The sequence below is a fragment of the Lepidochelys kempii genome, chromosome 5 (genome assembly GCF_965140265.1).
Source record: "Lepidochelys kempii isolate rLepKem1 chromosome 5, rLepKem1.hap2, whole genome shotgun sequence".
Taxonomy (NCBI): domain Eukaryota; kingdom Metazoa; phylum Chordata; order Testudines; family Cheloniidae; genus Lepidochelys; species Lepidochelys kempii.
The window spans coordinates 16,823,815-16,849,590 of NC_133260.1; the positions used below are offsets into that span (position 1 = coordinate 16,823,815).

The 25,776-nt window shown below is 46.2% G+C and overlaps 1 protein-coding gene across 11 annotated transcripts in view; it reads left to right on the top strand.

Annotated features, from left to right (window-relative positions):
• MAPK4 (mitogen-activated protein kinase 4) overlaps window positions 1-25,776 on the top strand; it is a 158,627-nt gene that overhangs the window by 79,028 nt on the left and 53,823 nt on the right. For 10 of the 11 annotated variants that reach the window (XM_073343540.1, XM_073343538.1, XM_073343535.1 and 7 more), the window contains one exon: window positions 5,280-6,795. The exons of the other annotated variant lie outside the window; for it this stretch is intronic. In XM_073343540.1, the coding sequence (XP_073199641.1) occupies window positions 6,250-6,795 (546 nt within the window). In that variant the 5' untranslated portion in view covers window positions 5,280-6,249. The remainder of the gene's footprint in view (window positions 1-5,279; window positions 6,796-25,776) is intronic. 11 annotated transcript variants of the gene reach the window in all.

The following is a 25,776-nucleotide window of genomic DNA, read 5'->3' on the forward strand; positions in this document are numbered from 1 at the left end:
AATTTGTTTCTAACATGAAATTGGCTTTCTATCAAGAGAACGGTCTACAAAGATGCTGTAACTATAGCTAGCATTCAAGCCATGTGCACACAAACTAACTTTCTGGTGCCATCTCCAAATTCTTCCCTCCTGCAATCTATACTACTCCCTCCAAGTTCTATGCAGGTTGTCACAGTATGAAGAGTAAACCATTTGAGGTGGATATTTTTTTTAATAGAAGGAAAACAATCTGATGTATATGACACATTTTGATTGCAACCCTTCAGTTCAGATTCTTTAGGGCAGTCTTATTTAAACATGGATTTCAAAAGATGTTAGTGTCTCATTCACTGCTGACTGGTGCTGGGGTTAACAATGTGTATGTAAACTGCTTGTATAAGTAAACTAGCAATAGGTGTTACGTGCAGCCACACAAAATGAGAGTCTGGATAGGGGAAACACTAATTCAAGAGAAGCAGTGGGGTATAATTGTTAGAACAAGGCACTAGGAGTCATGGCTTCTGGGATCTATTCCCAATTCTGCCAATTACTCCTTCTATGGCTTGTGCAAGTCATGTAATGTCTCTGTCTCTCTTTACCAACGTATAAAGTGGAAATAAAACATACCTACCACATGGGAGAGTTGTGTTTATGAATGATTTGATTTGATACTCTGGGATAAAGAGCCCCAGAGAGAGCAAAGTATTACTTTTTGAGGCAGAGAAAGAAGCAAGTATTCCCCATTACCCTCCGCAAAATAGATTTATAAGGGTTGCTACACGAGCTCTGTAAAGATGGACAGACTCAGGAGCAGTGGACGCAAGGAACCAGAGAATGGGCAAGTCCAGGCTTAATTTCAGTTCTGGAATCGGAAATTGGCCTTTTTCAGTTCCCAAAGCCCAAATATAGATCCAGACTTCTAGATTTGAAGCCCTTCCAATCTGGGTGTGTGTGGTAGCAGAATGTTACTATTAAGCGTATCTTCATGAGAGAAACAGTGAAAAGTAAAGCCAACTTTTATCTTCATTTTCCACTCACATATTTGTCACTCACAAAGTTGACAAAGGAATGAAGGAATTCCTTCCATGCTTACCCTTACAGATCAGTACCTAAATACAACTGAACACGTTATTCTTCCATCTCAGACTCTGCCAATCAATGACACATCCCCCCATTTGGAATGACACAAAGCATGAGTCTTACTAAAGATGTTCTCCTCCTCCCTCTGGAACACACCGGCGTATTAGCATTTCTGGAGGAGAAATGAGCTGCAGTGTTAGCTGACTACCCTACTCTTGATGATACTCTTGTTCTCCTTGGTAAAGGTCCCAGCTCCTGTCTGTCTTTATAAATGTTCTAAACCTAATGGTTTGTCTACATGATGGAAGATTTTGGCATCCACCAAAGTGCACAGGCATCTGGCCAACAACCTACCAAGTCTAATATTTAGAATATTTACCACTGGACCTTGAATTCAAAGGGAGTTGCACCTGCTTATGCCAGATTTGAATTTAGCCTCATGTCTTTAAGGTCTGGAGGAAAGCAGCTCAGCCTATAGAAACCATGCTCTCAAACCCTGAAGGAGCAATTTGTTTGGGTAACAGAGGTTCCAGGCTGCGTGGGACTGGTCTTTCACAACAATAGCATGTGGCAGGGCTGGAGTTGTGTGTGCACATCTCGCTGAGCAATTCAGATGTTGAATGTAGCCCTCTTTTTGTTTGCTAAGACTAAGGGTAGGACTACACTGCAATTACAAACCCATGGCTGGCCTGTGACAGCTGACTTGGGCTCATGGGGCTCGGGCTGCAGGGCAGTAGAACTGCAGTGTAGATGTCCAGGCTGCGGGCTTGGGCTGGATCCCAGGCTCTGGAACCTTCCCCCATTGCGGGGTCCCAAAGCCCAGGTTGCAGCTCAAGCCTGGATGTTTACACTGTAGCTTTATAGCCACGCAGCCTTAGCACCGCGAGCCTGAGTCAGCTGACACAGGCCGGCTGCCCATGTTTTATTGCAGTGTAGAACATAACTTCAGAGGTCTCTGGGAAACCCTTAGGTGCTGATAACTCAGTAGCTGTCACTCTCTTCTCCAGCACAAAGTTAAGCTGTCCTGTATGGTTACCTTAGGCGCATCTGTGACCCCACTACCATAGCATCTGAGCATCTCACAGTCATTAATGTATTTATCCTCACTGCACCCCTGTGCCTTACGGAAATCCTGTTATCCTTTCCCATATGGGGAACAGAGGCACAGAAAAATGAAGGGCTAGATTCACAACAGAACTTAGGCACCTACCTGCTACTTTAGGCACCAAAATCAGGCCCCTCTGGGATCCACAAAGCCCCTGCTCAATTGCCTCTGAGTCTATAGGTGCCCAAACTCACTTGGCATCTAAATTTTTGCAGTAAAAATTTCCTGTGTTTCTGTCTCTGAGCGTGTGCACTGCAGCCCCATGCCAAGGGTCCAGACTTCTAAATCTCAGAGGGATGCACAAACCAGGGGAATATAGGTGTTCCTCTGCCTCACTCACCTGTGGGGCCTGAGCCTGCAAGCGTGCTCAGACCTCACCATGTGGATTGGGCCCCATTGGTGAGCTTGAGTGCGATGGGGGGGAAGAGGGGGAAGAGGAGGCGTTCCCTCATACCTGTTAGCCCAGTGGTTAGGGTGCTCACTTGGGACACCCCCAATTCAAGTCCCCCTTCAGGTAAAGGGATTTGAACTGGGATCTGCTACCTCTCAGGTGAGTGCCCTAATCCCTGGGCTGTGGGAAACGCTGCTGTGGGTGCTCTCAGTCCCTCCTGCTGAAGCAGTTCCACTGTGGATAAATAATTGTGAAAAGATCCCTGGAGGAGGGGAGCGGATCCTGGGTCTCCTATGTCTGGGTTCTAACCACCAGGCTACAGAGTCATTCTCGTGCTTGTTTTCTCTCTCGCTCTCTCTCTCTCTGGCCCAGTGGTTCTTTCATTATTAAGCCCACAGTGGAACAGCTTCAGCAACCGATGCTGAGGGAGCCCCCATGAGACTGTCCCATAGCCCAGCAGTTAGTGCGCTCACCTGAGAGGTGGCAGGTCCCTGTACAAATCCCTTAACCCCCTCAGGGGTTTCCCTATCCCAAGTGAGTACCTCAACCCCTTGGGCTAAAAAGTTACAAGGGAGCTGCTGCTGCTCCTCTGCTCCTTGGGCTTCTTGACAAAACGGCCTAGGTGCCTAACCTCAAGGGAGGGTTTACAACTGAGAGTCCCAGGCAGAGGCAAGCGCCTCCCTGCAGCCTGGACTCTAGGCACTTATCTCTGGCAGAGGGGTGGGTCTTATAGGGTTGCCAACTTTCTACTCAGACAAAACCGAACACCCTTGCCCTGCCTCTCCTCTGAGGCCCTGCCCCTGCTCACTTCACCCCTTCCCCCCCTGTTGCTCACTCTCCCCACCCTCACTCGCTCATTTTCACCGGGCTGGCTCAGGAGTGGGGTGCGGGAGGGGGTGAGGGCTCCGACTGGGGGTGTGGGCTCTGGGGTGGGGCCACAGATAAGGGGTTTGGGGTGCTCCAGGCTGGGATCAAGGGGTTTGGAGGCGGGAGGGGGATCAGGGCTGGGGTTGGGGTGTCGGGGGTGGGGTCAGGGGTGCAGGCTCCCGGTGGCGCTTAGCTCAGGCAGCTCCTGGAAACAATGGCATGTCCCCTCTCCAGCTCCTATGCGGAGGCGTGGCCAGGCAGCTTTGCACTCTGCCCTGTCTGCAGGCACTGCCCCCTCAGCTCCCATTGTTGCGGGCCAATGGGAGCTGCAGAGCTGGCATTTGGGGCAGAGGCAGCATGCGGAGCCCCCTGGTTGCCCCTATGCCTAGGAACCAGAGTGGGGACATGCCATTGCTTCTGGGAGCCGCACGGAACCACGGCAGGTAGAGAGACTTTTAATGGCCCAGTCAGTGGCGCTGATCAGAGCCACCAAGGTCTCTTTTTGACCAGGCATTCCGGTTGAAAACCGGACACTTGGCAACCCTAGGGTCTGAGCACACAGCCCTGGGCTTGGCATCACCCACTGGCTCGCTTAGGCGAGGAGCCGCCTGGTGTGCTGCTGGCTTTGTGAATCCCATGCTGAGGTGCCTACCTCTCCCCATGCTCAGGCCCCAAATTCAGGCTTTGTGAATCCCAGTGTTTTTTCTAGGTGCCTAAAAGTTAAGGATGGGGATGCTCAGTGTCACATACCTATGTTTTTTTTGTGAACCTAGTTCTAAGTGACTGGCCCAAGGTCACACAGAGCAGGGACTTTAAGCCAGGTCTCCAAAGCCTTAGGGTAGTGGGTTAAGGGCTGAACCATCCTTTCTGTCTACTGCTGTTAGAGGTACCACCTTTATTTCACATGGATAATGCAGCAGTACCCTGTAAGGCCCGGTCAGGAATCCTGATCCTATTGGGCTGAGCCCTGTTCAAACACGTATAAAGTCAGTCCTCACCTTGAAGAATTTAGTCTAAGAATGGCATAAGGCATGCCTGTTATTTAAGGCTGCTTTATAAAGTTAAACGGTAGTTCGGTTCCATCCTAGAGGAGGCTCCGCTTCAGTGGTGGGTGATGGTATTCCTGTGTATAGTTTGCATGTCAGTTGGTAAAGTTTATAAAGCATGTTAAGGTCCTTCTGAATGAAAGGCGCTACTGAAATGTAAGATCATTATCATAGCTTGTGCTGAGGCAGCTTTTCAATTACCTTGGCTTGTGCAGAGCACGAATGCAAGCCAGGTATTTGTTTCTGTACTGGTGGGAGTACCTCCTCTCCCTCCTCCTCTCCCCCCCCAGTGCAGCATGTACGTACAAAAGAGGGAAAAAACCCCAAAAGACCAGCTTTTAAACAAAAAGAACGTAAATTACAAACTGAAGAAAAACGTGACAAATTCTTTACTCTGGGTTGCTTAGCACCTAATGCCTTGTGCGTGTCATGCACTGTTAATACAGGTTTCTTGCAATTCAGTTAAGCCTGTCTGTGCTGTCTAACTGGAAAGTTGGAGACATAAGTGTTATTAAATCTTAGACGTTTGCATAAAATATTCAAACATTAAAAAAGAAAACCCAGCAAAACACAAAGTATGTATTATTGGCCCTTTATGTTTTCAGTTTAAAAAGAAAGAATTAAGCATTTGAAAAAAGCTGCTAATGATTTGTGCATTTGGAGAGCATAACTAATTAATTTCCTAACGGTCATAACTGATATTTCCCACCTACTGCTTTGCTCATGTTTAACCTTCAAGGAGAAAGAATTTACATAAGAGGCGCATATTTGATGTTCTTATCAAATCAATCAATCTCTTCTTTTTTTCCAGGAGGAGGGCTGAGAACCACTGAGGGATAGCCAGGCAGTATGATGCAGGAAACTCCACTAGCAATAAACGTTACAACCGGCTATAAAGATCAAATGACACTTGGGTTGGTTAACAAAAGATATACAAGGGGAAAGTGTTGGAATATTGAGCATGGAAATTTACTGCGCTGAGCTCAGCTGATGAAAAGCAAGTTTCAGTCAGAAAAGCGGTTTACTTCTGTCAACCCTTCTGCCTATCAAATGGAAAATGGGGCCTGTATATAGAGAGAGAGTGGCAGAAAGAATAACAAAGTCTCGCTGAACTACTGGCTTCAGAGAAAGAAAACTGGCATTCGAATTCACCTCTGGAAAGTGTAGCTCTCCAGTTTGAAGGTTATTTGAGGAATTTGGGGGCTGAAGGTCACGGTTGGAAACTAGCAGGATCCGAAGCAATTCTAGGTTCCCACATTAAATGCTGAAATCTGCTAGTTTCTCTCCGCTGTGAAGCAACACCTGAAGTAAGTGAGAATACAGAGACCTAGGAGAAAGGCTAATTACAACACCAGTTAGCCTATTATTTCAGCAATATATTGTACACTTCAGAGAGAAAAAAGCGAGAGAGGCTGAAGAACTTAACAGAGTGGATGGATCTTGGATCTTTTAATAGCCTCAAGAAAAATAAACTAACTGTGTTTTGATAGGAAGAACTATTTTTTCATTGTTTTTTCTGCATTCCAAATTTCAAAGCTCTTTAGAAAGTATCCTCCCCTCCCCCCATCTGTTTTGAAATATATCATTTTGCTCAGACATCTATTTTCACTGTTTCTACGTATCTGGAAGTCTCTTGTTTTGAAACTATGGGCTCAGAACAAGCAACCCAGAAGGTATCTGTGGGTAATAATGACTTGCTTGATTTCAAGATACATTTGTGAGCTGGAAGTTCTTTGCCTTGCTCAGTTTTTCAAGTGGTAAAGAAAGAACGGAGCCCAACGATGGCAGAGAAGTGCGATTGTATCGCCAGCATGTATGGCTACGATCTGGGTTGCCGCTTTGTTGATTTCAGGCCCCTGGGCGTTGGCGCAAATGGACTGGTTCTGTCTGCAGTTGACAGCAAAAGCTGCCGCAAAGTGGCTGTGAAGAAGATCACCATCAGTGATGCGCGGAGCATGAAGCATGCCTTCCGAGAGATTAAGATCATCCGCCGGCTGGACCACGATAACGTTGTGAAAGTGTATGAGGTGTTGGGACCTAAGGGAGCCGATCTGCAAGGGGAACTTTTCAAGTTTAACACGGTGTACATAGTCCAGGAGTACATGGAGACTGACCTGGCTCGACTGCTGGAGCAAGGAACACTGACTGAGGAACATGCCAAACTCTTCATGTACCAGCTGCTGAGAGGGCTGAAGTACATCCACTCAGCTAATATACTGCACAGAGACCTCAAGCCTGCCAACATTTTCATCAGCACAGAGGACCTGGTGTTGAAGATTGGCGACTTTGGGCTGGCAAGGATTGTAGATCAACATTACTCTCATAAGGTATGTGAAACGAAACCAGTACTCCTTCTGTGTCAATCAGATTGCTGTCCGAGGGAGAGATGGGCTCAAACCAAATCCCCAGAATTGATCAGCCCTTGCAAATTTTGGAAGAGCTCAGCTCTGGAGTCGTGTTCAGTTCTGGGCAGCGGACCTGATTCTGACTTTGCTTTCACTAGTTTTGCATCCACAGAATTCTATAGACTTCATTTGAGTTACTCCTAACTTAACACTGGTCTTAGAGGAGAACCTGCATCTTAGGCCCACTCTCATCCAATCTTCCATTGCTGCTTCTTTAGCCTCTTGGCATCTACATATTTGTGATGGCAAGCAATAGGACCACAGCTCTTCTCCTAAGGGGAAAGCACTTATTGTTCCTATTCTGGGCACCTGTTGCAGCTGCGCAGGATGCCTTCTGTTAGTATTAGGTTCTATTTCTGGGAAGTATTTCTAGGTGTCAGTGCATATAACTTCCTCAACCTCTGGCTCACTGCAGAATCATAGCAATCCGTCTCTAGTGTATCGTTTCTCAAATGCAGTCACCATGGTCGTATGCAGCCATCAGGGGCTTGTTTTTTGCAGCCACAGCCTCCTGGGCAGTGATTTGGGGAGGGGGGTGGGGAAGGGACTGCCTGCTGAATTTTGCTGTTGTAATTAGAGCACCTCAAACTTTTTGAGGTTTCTCCTATGTCAGGTTCTAATTCTGTCTTCCTGTTCCAGGGTGAATGGCTGCTGTAGCTATGCCATGGAACCTTATCTCTCGTGCACTATTTTTAGTGGCTGTTCAACAGAAATTTGAACAGTGATTAGCATGAGCCCAAACTAATTCCCCAGACCTAACTACTCTTGGAGTACTTGAAATCTGGGGATGGATCTGCGTGCTTCAGGCTGCATACCAAGGAGCTGATTCTCCACTCTCTTGTGTTCCGTACCAGCTCATCAGTCAGACTTGAACTTGAGCACTGCAGCACCAAAGCTCACATGAGCTGGAGGAGGTAGCAGCTAGCAGCAGCAGGCTGTTAAATTCTACGTGGCCCAGCTACTTGGGGAATGGCAACTGTAACACACATTTCACAGTCATGTGGAGCTTTCACCTTACGTAGCCCTTCACACCTATGCAAAAGTGTGGCCACATATGACTTTTCAATTCATGCTCACACCCACTTTGCCTAGTGTAAGTGGCAGTGGAGAACCAGGCCTCGGCCTTCTCGTCAGCAGGGTGCATTTACATCACTTTTCATTCTTCAAGGTCAAATCCTGCAGGCCTGACTCAAACTGCGCTCCCCTCGGTTTCCTCTGTGTTACTCCTGTCACAGCCCTGTGTTTCCTCTGTGTTACTCCCTGTGGCCTGTCACAGCCCTGCTCTTCTGGTCTGGGCCATCTTGCCGGAACAGACTGTGTATGAGCATCCACTAGGACTTAGCTGAAGCTACCAAACACGTTACTCTAGTGCACTCAACCTAGTCTTTAGAGGCGAAATGGTGATAAGAACTTATGAACGGCCACACTGGGCCAGACCAATGGTCCCTCTAGCCCAGTATCCTGTCTTCTGACAGTGGCTGATGCCAGGTTCTTCAGAGGGAATGAACAGAGCAGGGAATCATCAAGTGATCCATCCTCTGTCGCTCATTTCCAGCTTCTGGCAAACAGAGGCTAACATGTTTTTGCATCCCTGCCCATCCTGGTTAACAGCCATTGATGGACCTATCCTCCATGAACGTATCCAGTTCTTTTTTTAACCCTAGAAAACATACTGCACTTGGTCACTATGCAATGCTCTAGCTCAGTGGTTCTCAACCACGGGCATAAATACCCCTTGGGGCACGCAGAGGTCTTCCAGGGGGTACATCAGCTCAGCCAGGTATTTTCCTAGGTTTACAACAGGCTACATAAAAAGCACTAGCAAAGTCCGTACAAACTAAAAGTTTCATATAGACAATTACTTGTTTATATTATACCCTGAAATGTAAGTAAATATTTATATTCCAATTGATTTATTTTATAATCATATGGTAAAAATGAGAAAATAAGCAATTTTTCAGTAATAGCGTGCTGTGACACTTGTATTTTTATGTCTGCTTTTGTAAGCAAGTGGTTTTTAAGTGAGGTGAAAGTTGGGGATACCCAAGATAAATCAGACTCCTGAAAGGGGTACAGTAGTCTGGGAAGGTTGAGAGCCACTGCTCTAGCTGACCTCATCTGGGATTTTTGTATGTGGAACATGTGTAGAATATATCATAAACTGATGTATCTCACCACTCTGCAATGCAGCCCCTTTTCTGAATCACTGACCAATGCACAGTGCATGTTCTGGTGCTGTTGGTAAACTAGGTCTATTCTCCCTTGATTATCACTACAAAAGGTTCCCCCCCTCCCCAGCTCTCGTTAATAGCTCACTCTTGTTACAGTGTGTGTGGTAACACCCATTGTTTCATGTTCTCTATGTATATAAATCTCCCCACTGTATTTTCCACTGAATGCATCCGATGAAGTGAGCTGTAGCCCACGAAAGCTTATGCTCAGATAAATTTGTTAGTCTCTAAGGTGCCACAAGTCCTCCATTTCTTTATTCTCCCTTAGTTTTTCTTATGTCAAAAACATCCCATCCTTCATTCATCATTATATATTTATATTCAACTAAAGATACATATTTGCCAATCTGTTTGCCCCTTATCACAAAATCAGTCAGATCTTGATTCTTGTTGTATGTATGTTCTGCTCTGGTTAGCCTGCAAGTCCCACCAATTAGTTCCTCTTGCTTGTTTCTGAGACGAGGCATCTAAATAATAAGACTGTGTTCTCTTTAGACTCCAGCCTATTAGGAAACAGAAAATCTGTCATTTAAGGCTTCTATTTAAAGCACTATGTAAACTCCAGAAAACATCACAAATCCAACTGAGTAGATTGTAGTGCATGACTTGCATTTTAAGTGCCCGATTAATGGCATATAACAGTTTAAGATTCTTACATAACTCCCTAAACAGGAGAAGCTGCAGCTATATAAAACACAACACCACCAAGTGTGTGGTCCAGCCGGCATGCTCCTATCTTTTGACTTTGTGCAGCGTGATCCATGTGCACCACTCATTCTGTAATGGTATGATTAGTATGTGTATGTGCACCGCTGCTCTCTACTGGAAGGACTTAGGATGGCTCAGCTGTGTGTCATAGGCCTTATACAACTTATAGCTAATGGAGATTCTTCTTTAGTTCAGTTGGAGCAAAAGGCTCAAAGATCTGTTTGTCACTGTGAAGTTCAGCTGTACTGTGGTATTCAGCACATTAACAAGTATGAAGTCCTAGGTGGCCACAGATTTACAATAGCTAATGCTTACTAGAAAAGTATTTTGCATGGAGTTTAGGGAGAAATACCTTCGTATAGTTAAACCAGGATTAGATTGGAAGCTGTGCTGCTGCAGTATTTTCACAGTCCCTTCATGTTTGCTACTGAAGGGGGTTTTGTTGGGGGGGGGGAGGGTTGGGGGTTTTTTTGTACTGGACTGGACCAGTTCAAACAGCTCACTGTTGAGAGCAGGATAAATGATCAACTTGTCTTAACATAGGAAATTGCAGTGCAATGCTTATGCAAAGGGAATATCCTGTTACTGAGAACTATGCCCATGGTACCTTGTTAAATGGCACTTTGTGCCCTTGCTGTACACTTTTACTGCTCAGCAGGAGCTGATCGTAACTGCCTGATTAATCCAGATGAAAGAGAGAGATGCATAGAATGAGGAATGTGAAATATGTTCTGTGCGGGAGGGGGGAATGCAGGTGATGATTTCCATGGGGTTTTATCTAACCTCCCTTGCCTTCAGCAATGAATAATAAAAGCAAATCCCTCCTGACATTGCATGATGCAAACCTCTGCTTGGGTAAGACAATGAGGAAACAATATGCAGCCTAGGACTTGAAAAAGCCTAAAGTTTAAGGCAGAGCTAGGATTTAATGCATCAAAGAACTGTCACTAGGGAGATTATTTCTTGTACTGTGGAGGATTGTGATTTGCCATAGAATGAAGCCAGTAGTAATGACATGGTTGCTCTTACAGAGTAGATTTTATCTCTAGATTGCACAGTGCTTTACGAAGGAGATCAGTATCATTATCCGCATTTTACAGGTGGGGAAATGGAGACTCAGAGATGGAACTTGACCATAGTCAACCAGCAAACCAGTGGCAGAGCCAGGGACATATTTTCTGAGTCGTTGTCTAATCTCCCTTCACTTGTCCACACTGCCTCCCCCCACATGAAGACAATGTGTCCTGTCTAGTCTGTTCAGCTTATACAGTAATGGCTTCTTATGTCTCTCCCGCCCGGGATAGGTTCTGCCATTTTCATTCCCATTGGGCTGGATTGGCATCTTGCAATTCAGGAAGTAAGTAATGCAAATAAGGGGCATTGTATAGCTGTACTGACCCATGAGCAGGCCTGGGATGGGTTATGACTTCTGATTGAACCCATTGAGTGACACTTCACTCTGTGAGTCATACCATTGAAATCAATGGGGCTACTCATGAAGTCTGCTGTCACTGAACCCAAGGGTAGCAGAATCAGCCTGTCTAAGGTAGCAGAGCGTGAATCATAGAATATCAGGATTGGAAGGGACCTCAGGAGGTCATCTAGTCCAACCCCCTGCTCAAAACAGGACCAAACCCAACTAAATCATCCCAGCCAGGGCTTTGTCAAGCCTGACCTTAAAACCCTCTAAGGAAGGAGATTCCACCACCTCCCTAGGTAACTTATTCCCAGGGGTGAAAGTAAGTCTAGGGATTTACAGGTACGAGGCTGGACTGGGGCCGGTTCTGGCCCCCGGAAGGGGCGGGGCCTCGGTGGAAGGGGCGGGCTGGGGGGGTCAGAGCCAGGGGTAACAGCAGCAGCCAGGGGCTCTGGCAGTGGTTTAAATGGCCCAGGGCGGTAGCGGCGGCTGGAACCCTGGGCCCTTTAAATTGTCCCCAGAGCCCCACCGCCGCTTCTCCAGGGCTCCAGCAGCAGGGCTCCGGGGACGAGGCTCCGGCCGCCACTACCGCCTGGGGCCCTTTAAATCATCCCCGGAGCCTGCCGGAGCCCTGGGAAAGCGGCGGCGGGGCTCCGGGGACGATTTAAAGGGCCCAGGGCTCGGCCGCCGCTACAGCCCCGAGCACTTTAAATCACCGCCCAAGCCCCGCCACTGCTACCCCAGGGCTCTGGCAGCAATTTAAAGGGCAAGGCGCTCCAGCTGTGGCTGGGAGCCGCAGGCCCTTTATATTGCACCTGGGGAAGCCGATCCACCCCGGTACGGCGCACTGGCTCTTGCTGGTATGCCGTACTGGGGCGTACAGGCTTACTTTCACCTCTGCCTATTCCAGTGCTTCACCACCCTCCCAGTGAAAAAGTTTTTCCTAATATCCAACCTAAACCTCCCTCACTGCAACTTGAGACCATTGCTCCTTGTTCTGTCATCTGCTACCATTGAGAACAGTCTAGATCAGGGGTGGGCAAACTTTTTGGCCTGAGGGCCGCATCGGGTTTTGGAAATTGTATGGAGGGCCAGTTAGGGGAGAGGGTCGTGGCCTGGCCCCCACCCCCTATTGCCCCCCCAGGACCTCTGTCCCATCCAACCCCCCATCTCCTTCCTGATGCCCCCCTCAGGACCTCTGCCCCATCCAACCACCCCTTCTCCCTGTCCCCTGACTGCCCCCTGCCGCCCCATCCAACCCCCGCTTCCTTCCTGACTGCCCCCCCCGGGACCCCTGCCCCCATTGAACCCTCTGTTCCCGCCCCGCCCCCTATTCACACCCCCACCCTCTGACCACCACCCCGAATTCCCCTGCCCTCTACCCAACCTCCCCTGCTCCCTGCCCCCTTACCACGCTGTCTGGAGCCAGGCCACACTGCTGCCGCCATCACCACGCAGCCCAGAGCACCGGGTCAGGCCGGGCTCTACAGCTGTGCTGCCCCAGGAGCTCACAGCCCCACCGCCCAGAGCGTGGCACCGGTGGTGAGGTGAGGCTGCGGGGGAAGGGGGATAGTGTGGGAGGGTCTGGGGGCTAGCCTCCCCAGTCAGGAGCTTAGGGGCCAGACAGGAGGGTCCTGTGGGCCGTAGTTTGCCCACCTCTGGTCTAGATCCATCCTCTTTGGAACCCCCTTTCAGGTAGCTGAAAGCAGCTATCAAATCCCCCCTCATTCTTCTCTTCTGGAGACTAAACAATCCCAGTTCCCACAGCCTCTCCTCATAAATCATGTGCTCCAGCCCCCTAATCATTTTTGTTGCCTCCACTGGACTCTTTCCACATCCTTCTTGTAGTGTGGGGCCCAAAACTGGACACAGTACTCCAGATGAGGCCTCACCAATGCCGGATAGAGGAGAATGATCACGTCCCTCGATCTGCTGGCAATGCTCCTGCTTATACAGCCCAAAATGTCGTTAGCCCTCTTGGCGACAAGGGCACACTGTTGACTCATATCCAGCTTCTCGTCCACTGTAACCCCTAAGTCCTTTTCTGCAGAATTGCTGCCTAACCACTCGGTCCCTAGACTTTAGCAGTGCATGGGATTCTTCCATCCTAAGTGCAGGACCCTGCACTCGTCCTTGTTGAACCTCATCAGATTTCTTTTGGCCCAATCCTCATGGCCTCCGGCTTTGTAGACCTTTATCAAAACTCCATCCTTCTGTCATTGAGAAATTAAAAAATATTGCAAAAAATGCAAAGGCTGCTGTTTATACAGGGCCTGTCCGCGCACAATGGGTGAAATCCTGACGTCAGTGGGAGTTTTGCCATTGATTTAAATGGGGCTAGGATTTCACCCCATCTCGCACTCCTGTTGGTTCTGCGGTGGGGGTTTGTCAAGTAATATTTTACACAGAGCTGAGCTAAAAGGGTGGTATCATAGAAACGTAGCTTTGAAAGCCCCCCTCCTCACTCCCCCATGTTAAGGCATGATTAACTATGCCTGTATGATGAATGCTGCTGGCACAAAAGGAAACAGATGAAAAAGGATTCAAGGCAGTAAATGTGGCTGTGGATCAGGATTTGAATTTTAAATACCTTTGGGGTGTTGGGGGAGGTGGGTGTTCAGATCTTGTATTTCAGTTTGGATCCCTCTTTCGAAAGGCCATGGTAATTTCAATCTCTATTAGAAACATATGGTAGAGAAAACACTGCCTTCTCTATGGAGGGTAAAACTGAGAGGGAAAGAAATGTTATTGTCTAACTTCAGAATGTGCCAAAAGGGGGGAGTGATGCCAGACGCTGTACCTTATAAGGGAGAAAGCAGCAAAGATTAGAATGGAGCTCACTGAACATGAGCAACCTGTTTAAAAACCATTATTTTTAATGTACCACCTCTATCTGGATTATACTTATTCCTTCTTACGTAACCAGGAGCAAACCTTTGAGATGCAATTATCTTCTTTCATTGAGGTCAAGGACTGAATAACGTATAAAGCCTCCCACTCCTTAGCACCTTGCATAGTACATTATAATGCAAAACTGTACATTGCATATGGGGAGACTCAGATAACAGCACAAAGGTGAATTGCACAAATCTAGCATTAAAAAGATTTCATGAGAAATCCTGTACTGTAGTGTCTATAGGTTAGTGAGGTAGGAGACTGTCTGTATGAATGGAACCTATCCTCATTGCACTGATTTCTGTTGTACTGTGCTGTACGTACCCAAACTGTCTGTTCTCTTATAACTAGATTAAAGTTGAATGAAACCAGGAGAAGAATCATGGAATAACAGGGTTGGAAGGGACCTCAGGAGGTCATCTAGTCCAACCACCTAGTTCAAATCGGCATGGTCTGTGTGTGATCAACTCTGAAAGGTGGAAGGTCAAATGCCCTTTTTGTTCCAGCAGTAGAGTAGAGTTAGCCACTCATAGTAATAGAATAGAACTGTACGTCCATTAAATATTACTTAGGAGGACAAAGGGCAAGTACTATGCCATGGCCAGCAGGGGCCACACCCAGAAGTCCTTACTCAGAGCAACCTCTTATTTATGTCATTGGGGGTATTGCCTAAGTCAGGACAGTTTAAATGGGAGGCCAGCCAGAGTCTGTCACCTTTACTCCCATTGAGGAAGCGCCTTACTCCACCAGATCGAAAACACTGCCCGGGGCATGAGACTCTAATACATTGTTACAAGGAAGGCAGGTTTGGGGACGAGGAAAGAGTTCAGGAGATGGACTGGGATATTTTAGGCCCTGCTTACCTGGGAAGCTTTACCGGTTATACAGATATATTTATACCCGTTTAACCCCGTGTAGGGACACTCTTCTACCAGAATGTCCACACAGTGGTTAAACTAGTGTAACTATATCTGTTTAAATTCACAGCTTAGCTTAGACCAAGAAAATGTCCCTGTACAGAAAAGGCCTTCGAAGCAGAAATCAAGGGAGGATGCAGCATGGGAGGGGTTTCAAAGCCAAATCTTCCCCTTAGAATCTATACATGGTTCTCGCCATACACTGGCAGAAGGGTTTCAGAGTGGTAGTCGTGTTAGTCTGTATCAGCAAAAAAACAAAACAAAAAAAGCCAAACAAGTAGTACAAGTACAGTACTCCTTGGGGTTTTTTTTACTGGCAGAAAATGTGGTTCACAACTGCCTCTGTAGCACCATCCCCTATCCCTGGAGAGCTCGCTGTGATGTGTTAGATCTGTATACAGGAAGGGGGTGGTCTGGTGGCAGGACTGAAGAGCTGGTAGGAGGAATATACCACACAGACCTTCCTTCCCAGAGGTGAGCCCAATGGCAAGAACCTGAACCTGTATTAACTTTTCTGGGAAAACCTTCTTTGGTTTGAATCTTCCCTGACCTTATAGGATGGAAGGTCCCAAAATGGTGGCAGATGGATAGTCTTTGGGAGCAGGGCTGGTGGTAGGGTACCATTATTGTGGGGGCAAGTGGGTATTTTGTGGTCCCTGGATGTTGCTATTTTAAAAAACAAACAACCTTCCAGGCATTTGGGAGCTAGTCAGAACCCTGGACAATCTTCAAAAAAAGGAGGACTTGTGGCACCTTAGAGTCTAACAAATTTATTTGATCATAAGCTTTCGTGAGCTACAGCTCACTTCATCAGCTGATGAAAGCTTATGCTCAAATAAATTTGTTAGTCTCTAAGGTGCCACAAGTCCTCCTTTTCTTTTTGCGGATACAGACTAACATGGCTGCTACTCTGAAATCTGGACAATCTTGGAGTTTAAGAGTTTAAAAAAGTAAAATTTGGCTATTTTGTCAGTATTTTGCTGTGGTTTATAATTTTGGTCTTTCTGACCAGAATTTGGGTCCCCTTGAAGATTGTTTGGTGGGGCAAATGTCCCGCCGGTGGCACCAGGCCTGCTTGGGAGCAGTGTGAATGTGCAGGAAGGGGAGCCCCAGGGTCCATGCAGGGTGAGCAGTGTCTGACGTGCAGAATGCTGTGTCCTTCAGCTGATCCGAGAGATCTGAGCTCTGATGCCTGTTTGTTTCATCGGGGTGGGGGAACAAAGCTACCCCCCCCCAATGGAATAATCTGGAAAGCTCAATAATGGTTACTTTACAGTTTCCCTTTCCCACTCTGGCAGACCCTGGGTTTGCATGGGAGGAGTGACCCATGTCCAAAAGTGGAACTTTCTCCAAAGCAATTACTGAGTTATATACTGTAGCCTCCTCTGTGCAGCAATAAATTGACAGGCAGCGACAGCATCCCATGAAGTAATCTTTTTAAGGGGCTGAAGTCAATTCCACCCTCAGTTATTAAAACAGCACGTGCTGTATTTTTGCTACAAACATACTTTGATCAGCATGGCAGTGTCTTGGCAGTTAAGCCATCCCACTGGGTAGTAATCCTATATGCTGCTCTCCACTGATGATATCATGTTTTATCTGCTACTGATCACCCATCTTTCAAGGCCCTGCTGTTTTCTGGCAGCCCCTCTCGCTGAGTTTTCTATGGGAAGCTGTAGGAGAGAAGGAGCTGTGTCGTATTCATCTGTGGTGACCGCTTGCTAGATTTCCTCTGGCTCTTGCAGCATCGTCTGCATTAGAGCTGACTGGGAATTTTTCATTGGAACCCCCTCCCCCTTTTTTTTTAAAATACCAATTTGCTGAAACTGAATATTTTCGTGGGTGCTGTTGAACATTTCATTGTGGGAGGATCTCGCAACAGGATGGAATTTTTGGTCAAAACTAGAGTGAGAGAGACAAGCTGGGGGCTTAGAAGAGTTCACATCTTTGCTTCTGCCTGATTTAGAGCACGGGCTCACACCCATGTGTCCCACGTCCCAGGTGAGTTCTCTAATCATCACGCTGTTCTTAGATCTTTCTGGTTTTTCATGGAAAATATTTCTGTTTCTGTCCTGATGCAGGAAAAAAAAATTAAATCTCAAAACTTTTCCAAGGATGGGAAAATAGCTTCCCACCCAGCTGTTGTCAGCTATCCCTTGCAAGACTTCTGAATCCAGGCCAGGCCAGTGGTCACAGCAGCAGCACAGGCTGGGTTTAGTTAGATTGGCAGCGATTGAGCCAGAGAGAACTACAGGGTCCTGTCTGTGTCCATCAGCCTCAGTAAAGAATCCCTTTTCTGTACATTACAATGGAGTCCTCTCTCTTCTCTATCACTACATTGGCAACAAGGATGGTGTGCTAGACAGGTGGCTGCTCTGGAATAAGTTAGGGGTACTATAGGTTGACCTGCTTATGGGGCTGTTTACTGTATGAATATGTTGGTTTAGTTTAATAATAATCATAGAATCTCAGGGTTGGAAGGGACCTCTGAAGGTCATCAAGTCCAACCCCCTGCTCAAAGCAGGACCAATCCCCAATTTTTGCCCCAGATTCCTCAAGGATTGAACTCACAACCCTGGGTTTAGCAGGCCAATGCTCAAAACACTGAGCTGTCCCTCCCCACAAGTTGTTGGGCAAAACAGCAACAAGTGAAACAATAGCTTGAGATAAGCTACCTTCCTGGTAACACTTCAAGGTGGTTAAGAGACCATGTCTGAGCTATTAACAGTAAAGATCCTATATCTTGGCTCCAGCCGTGTTAGAGCTTGCTTTGCCAATGCTGGGAACCAACAGATCAAAGAAACTATAGACAGTTAAAGACACACACTGTCCAGAAGTCAGGGGCAGTTGTGGTGGAGAAGCTATTCAGACTGACACACACAGACTGGGGATGTCACATGAAGCTCGGCCTGCATAAGCCATGATCATGAAGTGGTACATCTTAAGATAAGGTAGACTTGTATATAGACTTTGTCTGTTGTTTTAAAATCCTTTTTCTTTTATGTTATGCTTTATTTCTACTGTCAAGACTAAACACTGTTTTGGTTTAAGAAGGCTGTCTGGGCACTCTGTTCCCCACTGGTCTCAGACTCCTGAAGGGAAGAACCATGGGTGCTGAACCTAGTTGGATTGCAAGGTAAGCACGGCTGGTCCACAGGTTACTGTAGCCCAGGGACAGGTCTGAGAGCAGGAGAAGTGGGTGATTCCGCTCCGCGAGAGGTGAAGGCACAAGGGCAGACACCTTAGGAAGGTGTTCTCAGAGAGCGGGCGGGCAGGGGGTCGGGACACAGATGAGTGCACCCCACCCTCTGGAAGTGGGTAGTCACACTCTGGAGGGAGTGGTGGCTCTATACTGACCCACCAAAGAGTGACCATAGAGATTTGAGGTGTCTTATGTGTTAGGGAACAGGGCACATGTGGGCAAACTGTCAGGGATCATGGTGCATGGGGCTGCAATGTGCCCCAGCAGGTGAACATACTAGCTCAGGTGCAATCACATGGCGGCCAGACTCGGTAGCCAGAAAGGCAAGTCCACATCTTTGCTGCCTCCTCCTTATTGTTGAAACTGGTGTATTGCCATAGGGGATCCCAGTTCCTGACCCACAAGGAGCTGGAGGCAAAGAGAGGAATTTGGCTCTGTGGATAGATCAAGAAATTGTCCCCAAGGAGGGAAATGGTTTCCTCCTATACATGCAACTTGAGATGGGGACAGACACCTTGGGAAAGCCATGCCTGAGCTGGAGGGTAGGGGACCAGAATCCCTTCTATATGTCCCACTGGGTAACCAAGAGTTACTGCTTGAGTCCAACCAGCTTTGAGAGATTCTACATCGGCAATGAGGATGGCATTGAAACACACTTGTGAAAGTTATGACATTAAGGTTCTCAAGGTTCCAAGCCCTGGTAATATTGTCCAATTGCTGCAGGGCTTAGAGCTTCCAGTGACCAATCAAATTCCTCCTTTCCTACCGCCAGTCTTACTTTGTGCGAAGAGTTAAGGCTTCCCCCAGAGTAATGGAAATACAAGAGACTTAAGAACTTGCTGAATTAAAGGTCTGATACTCACTGATTTCAATGGGAGCTAGGGACGCTTAATGCCTCGTGGCCTCAGTCTGTAGCTTTGCAGCATTAGTGAAGCCTGGTTGAAGTTTAATGAACATTCTCCATTAGGAATAGATGCTACCATGCTGCAAAACTTTGTTATCTGTGCTGCTGGGATATTGCAAACCCTACAGCACATGCTCCTCGCTCTAGCTGTCCTGCTGCTAGATCCTGCTGTTTCCTTCCGTATTTATCCTTCCATTATCTGACCTGCCAAGACATGCAGTTCTTCTCCATATGATCACAGATTTCTGTGATCAAACTGAGAGCAAAATATCACATGTCTGCTGATGCTGACAAGAAAATAACCCCAACTAGTTTCTGGTACAATGACTAGTTAATTGTGCAGTAGGTCAATAAAGTAGGATGTTGTTTGTTGGTCTGTAACTGGTCTCTTTCTTTGCAGCTGCTGATTTCATCCCTGTGGCAAGGTGTAAATGCGCTCCAGCCTGCATGGAATTACTCCATTCCAGCCTATCACAGAGCTGATCTGGGTGGGGTTATAAAAGAAAAAGGGGAAATGATGTAAGGTGGCTATTGCAGAGGAAGGCTGTGCCTTCTCCTTTCCTGCTGGCTGTACCTGGAAAGACCTTGGGTGGTTATTTACCCAGTGGTTGGAGTTGATTTGTTCTGGTTTTGAGTCTTGGTTTTGGAAATAAAGCAAGCCCAGAAATAAGGGATGTGCAGTGACCTGTAGCTGGGACTCTTCTTTTTCCTTCCCCAACTGGCCAGTCTGTATGCTGCCGTAAAGACCCTTCCTCAGATAGCACATTATTGGCAGAAGAAGGAATAGAAGCCAAGAATGCAGACTACAAATCCCTTGGTTCAATCATTGCACACTACCACCTCCCAGCCCAACAAGAGGCTCCTACCTTTAGAAATAGGTGTCTTGGCCAGACGTGTACAAAGCAAATGCCTTTCCTAAGGAAGGGTAATTTCTAAAGAAATGTATTCCAAATAACACTGTGCTGCGTGAATATGTAAAGTAACTGACTTAAAGAGTATCATCTTCCTGTCAGAGTACAAGATAATGATGGTTGACTAACAACTTTTGGAGCAGAATTACCGTTATTCCCAAGCAGTTGTCCGTTGGATTAATAACAACCAGTGCTGGCGGAAAGAGAGATGCCAGGAGTAAATGCTTCTTCCTGGGATACACCTTTGGAAAATGACATCACATTAACACCTTCTGATTCCCGCCTGGTGTCAAGAGATTGTGGTGTTGAATAAAAACACCCTGCTCTGCAACAGGAAAACAAAGCACATAAAATTCAAAGAGTTAGGATTCCCATGGAAGGGCAAAAACTGTATTGAACATGTGAAGGTTAAAAAGAAAGGAGCCAGAGGTATTACCAGCAATTTGGGGTTTACAGCAGCAATATAGCAAGGGGATTCTCCATCACTGGCCATTTTAAAATCAAGATTGGCTGTTTTTCTAAAAGAGATGCTCTTTTGCAAACAGGAATTAATTCAGGGAAATCCTATGGCCTGTGTTATACAGGAGGGCAAACTAGATCATCACAGTAGTCCCTTTTGGCTTTATAATCTATGAATCTATGACAGGGTCAGGCATAGGAACAGAGGCCTGTGTGCTATAGATTAACTGTTGTGTTATGAGCTTCCAATACAGACGCATTCTGGAATATGTTAGTTATTTGTACAGTCAGGTGAGGGCTGTATTTGCCAGTCAGAGGAGAGGATCGTAAACTTAAAGCTGGTCATAGCAATATGACTCTGCTACTTACGCTGTATAATGTTTTCCATATGCCGAGGGAATTCCCATCTGGACCTTACCTCACCTCCATACCTTCTACAGGCAGATGCGTAGCACTGGTGGATGTGTTTCTGTCAAGGTTCCTCCCCCACTCTGAACGATAGGGTACAGATGTGGGGACCTGCATGAAAAACCTCCTAAGCTTATCTTTACCAGCTTAGGTCAAAACTTCCCCAAAGTACAAAATATTCCACCCTTTGTCCTTGGATTGGCCGCTACCACCACCAAACTAATACTGGTTACTGGGGAAGAGCTGTTTGGACACGTCTTTTCCCCCAAAATACTTCCCAAAACCTTGCACCCCACTTCCTGGACAAGGTTTGGTAAAAAGCCTCACCAATTTGCCTAGGTGACTACAGACCCAGACCCTTGGATCTTAAGAACAATGAACAATCCTCCCAACACTTGCACCCCCCCTTTCCTGGGAAATGTTGGATAAAAAGCCTCACCAATTTGCATAGGTGACCACAGACCCAAACCCTTGGATCTGAGAACAATGAAAAAGCATTCAGTTTTCTTACAAGAAGACTTTTAATAAAAATAGAAGTAAATAGAAATAAAGAAATCCCCCCTGTAAAATCAGGATGGTAGATACCTTACAGGGTAATTAGATTCAAAACACAGAGAACCCCTCTAGGCAAAACCTTAAGTTACAAAAAAGATACACAGACAGAAATAGTTATTCTATTCAGCACAGTTCTTTCTCAGCCATTTAAAGAAATCATAATCTAACACGTACCTAGCTAGATTACTTACTAAAAGTTCTAAGACTCCATTCCTGGTCTATCCCCGGCAAAGACAGAATATAGACAGACACACAGACCCTTTGTTTCTCTCCCTCCTCCCAGCTTTTGAAAGTATCTTGTCTCCTCATTGGTCATTTTGGTCAGGTGCCAGTGAGGTTACCTTTAGCTTCTTAACCCTTTACAGGTGAGAGGAGCTTTCCCCTGGCCAGGAGGGATTTCAAAGGGGTTTACCCTTCCCTTTATATTTATGACAGTTTCATGGTAGCTATGTCTAATCTGAAGCTGAGTAGTGTTGATTCATCAACAACAACATTCACAGCCTCCGTTCTTTTAGCACTCTGCCCATTTCTAAGGGTCACTCCCTGTGAAAATACTGAATGAAGCAGCAACATTCCCTGGACATTCCTGGTTAGTCTGAATTGCTACAAGGACCAGGATGCAAGTGGTAGGCACAGCACCATCTGACATGAAGAGGGTCTGTGGTCCAGTGGATAGGCCCCCTAGAGTAGGCTGGAGAAAACCTTTTGTTCTAGTCCCAGTTTTGCCTCGGACCTTCTGGGTGGCCCATAGACAAGTGACTTCAAGGCTCTGTGCCCCAGTTTCACTTCCCATCCTTTGTTGGTCCTGTCCATTTAGACGGTAAGCTCTTTGGGGCAAAGACTGTCTCATACTGTGTTCCCATGTTGATTGGGTCCATTAGGCTCTACTATAATATATAATAATAATAATTAATAAATGCAACCCATCTCCCAGCTGCTATATCTGTAGGCAGTGAATTGCTATAAAAGATGTCAGGTCCAACCCCGTAGAGGCTAGTGCAGAACTGGTTCCCTTAAAGAACATTTCACTTGCAAGACTCCATGACAAGAAAATTTCGCCCTTTTAGTGCTTATTTTTTGGTGATTTGTCATTGCTGGAATGTGCTTAGATTGATGTCTAGGATCTGAGAACTTGCAGGTTGTATATCAGTCACGTACTCTAAAAGACTGCAGCTGTTCCCGACCAAATGTGTCTCCGGTCTAGCCCCTCCCTCCCTTGTGACCCTCCAGCTGAGTAACAAAATGGCGGATGATAGCTACTGCATATTGTGACTGATGCTGTAAATACAGTTTTTAAAAAATCAGGCTTAATAATAGTGTATTCCTGGCAGTGTATCTTGTTTATGTGAATTACAGCAAGCAGGCATTAATTAGGATAATTATACATGGAAAGGGAGTGCGCTCCACTACTGGAAGATGCTGGTGGAAAAAGCTGGCCACGTTCATCACTGAGATTGATCAATGACAAAGAAACTCATCTCTCTAAGCATTTGTACAGTGGTTATCACTGAAGTATCCTTCTGAACCTTTTCAAAGGTACTCACTGCATCAGATAATTAGATGTTTCAGTTAACCACAGAGATGAGCTCAGGCTGCAGAATTCAGACTCATATCCGGGTCTCCAAATTCTGAGGCTGTTCAGATCTGGAGTCTTAAATCTCACGCCCATCTCTGATCAAGTTACTAAATTTCCCCCTTGGATGTTGAGACATTTGCAAATGCTTCTGCAGGACAGAGAATATCAAATCTAGTAATGGTGAATAATTAACTCTTGAGTTCATCATCTTAATCCCAGCCCCTCTCCCTTCCTGCTGCTCTCACTGATACTACCTCTTCAGTCTGGTCATCCTAGCTCCTTCTGTCTCATATCCCAGCAGTCACTAAATCCTCCTGCTGCTCCTTCCACTAAAAACATCAAATTCATCCTCCCCACTGACGCCTACACCAAGCCTTTTGCATCTATCCAAAACACAGCCAAGACCACTTTTTCCCTTTCTTAAATCACCAGCTCCCCTTCTGTATTCCCATTCAGTTCAAGCTTTCATCTTCAGAGAACTCCACAGTACCACTCCTACATCTCTGATCTCATTGCTTCCTACATCCCTCCTGCACTCAGCACTCTGCTCAAGTCTCCTTAACGTTTCTCTTGGTTTCCTTTATTCATTCCTGATTCTGTGCTGTCTTGCAAGCTGCCTTTGTATTTGGAGCTGCCACGCAATTGGCATTTATCAAGCAGCCTCCTTCACCTTCAGATCACCCCGAAATGCTACAGATCGGTCACAATCAAAATCCAGGATCCAAACACCCCCCAGACTCAGGGGTTGGGGGGAGTCTGAAATCTGAACCTAGATTGGGATTTCAGAGTCAGGGCACTTTTTCTATAATGAATAGAAACAAACCTCAGCTCTCAACCCCACTGTCCCATTGTCCACCTGTTCAAAATCCAGATTTGAATTTTACAGTTTAGGCCAATTTCTACTAAAAATCACAGTAAAAATCACAGAGTTGGGAAAGGACCCAAGGGTCTTGACTCCTATCTGCATCCATATCACACTCCCTTCCATGTCATGCTACATCAGTTGCTTAACCTTAAAGATTGATTTACTTTAACACAAGAACATCTAAGGCTCAAATTTTCAAGAGAGTTTAGCATCCACAATCAGGGCCAGATTTTAACCAGAGCTCAGCTCCCATTAGGGTACTTAAATAAATGGCTAGGTCTTCCAAAAGAGCTCATCCTGTTGGGGCCTCAGTTCTTTCCAAAGTCAGGTCATAAGTGTCCCCGTGGGGGCTGCTGGGTACCAAGCACTGTGGGAAATCTGGCCCCAATTATAATAGCTGAGCACTTGATCATCTGGCCCTGAGCTCATTTGAACATCTGGCCCTACAATTCCAGATTAAATTGGTATGGGCTGGAGTTGCTCAGAACCTCTCCAAGTCAAGCCCAATGGCTTGAAGTCAGTGGAAAGTGCACATGCATCCAGAGGTGAATTTCAGGCAAAGATCCAAAAAGAGTAATCTAATGAGAAGAAACTAAAATTTCTGCAACAGCTCAGAAGCTGGCAGAAGGTTCAGGACGGAAGAACCCAATGCACAGCTACAGACTAGGGACCGAATGGCTAGGCAGCAGTTCTGCAGAAAAGGACCTAGGGGTGACAGTGGACGAGAAGCTGGATATGAGACAGCAGTGTGCCCTTGTTGCCAAGAAGGCCAATGGCATTTTGGGATGTATAAGTAGGGGCATAGCGAGCAGATCGAGGGACGTGATCGTTCCCCTCTATTCGACATTGGTGAGGCCTCATCTGGAGTACTGTGTGCAGTTTTGGGCCCCACACTTCAAGAAGGATGTGGATAAATTGGAGAGAGTCCAGCGAAGGGCAACAAAAATGATTAGGGGTCTGGAACACATGAGTTATGAGGAGAGGCTGAGGGAGCTGGGATTGTTTAGCCTGCAGAAGAGAAGAATGAGGGGGGATTTGATAGCTGCTTTCAACTACCTGAAAGGGGGTTCCAAAGAGGATGGCTCTAGACTGTTCTCAATGGTAGCAGATGACAGAACGAGGAGTAATGGTCTCAAGTTGCAGTGGGGGAGGTTTAGATTGGATATTAGGAAAAACTTTTTCACTAAGAGGGTGGTGAAACACTGGAATGCGTTACCTAGGGAGGTGGTAGAATCTCCTTCCTTAGAGGTTTTTAAGGTCAGGCTTGACAAAGCCCTGGCTGGGATGATTTAACTGGGAATTGGTCCTGCTTCGAGCAGGGGGTTGGACTAGATGACCTTCTGGGGTCCCTTCCAACCCTGATATTCTATGATTCTATGATTCTATGAAGTTGCTGCAAAAACATTAGCTTCTTCCTTTCGCTACTCTTTTCTTTATTTTATTTCTTTTAATATTTTATGACGAGTTGAATTAAAACTTTAAACTTTTAAGCCCATGAGTTGGTGTGTGAAGGCTCTTTCCCTGCCATTTGCTACAGCTGAAATTGTCTTTGTTTTGACAGCTCCACTGATGCTTGTAGAATGTCCTGGTATGGCGCTTCCTTTAGAAATACCAATTTTCAGGATTTAAAGGGGCAATGTCAAGTTTTTTAGGCCTCAAAATTAACACACTTGGTCAAGTAGCAAGTTAGTAGTAGTTAAATAGAATTATTTTAAGAAAAGCAAAATATATTTTTTTTAAAAATGAGATACCAAATAATTAGCAAAAATTGTGTGCACTTTACATAAAAAATAAATATGTCTTAATGAAGAAGACCATACTTGGAATCTGTATGCAGTTTTGGGGACCAGAAAGA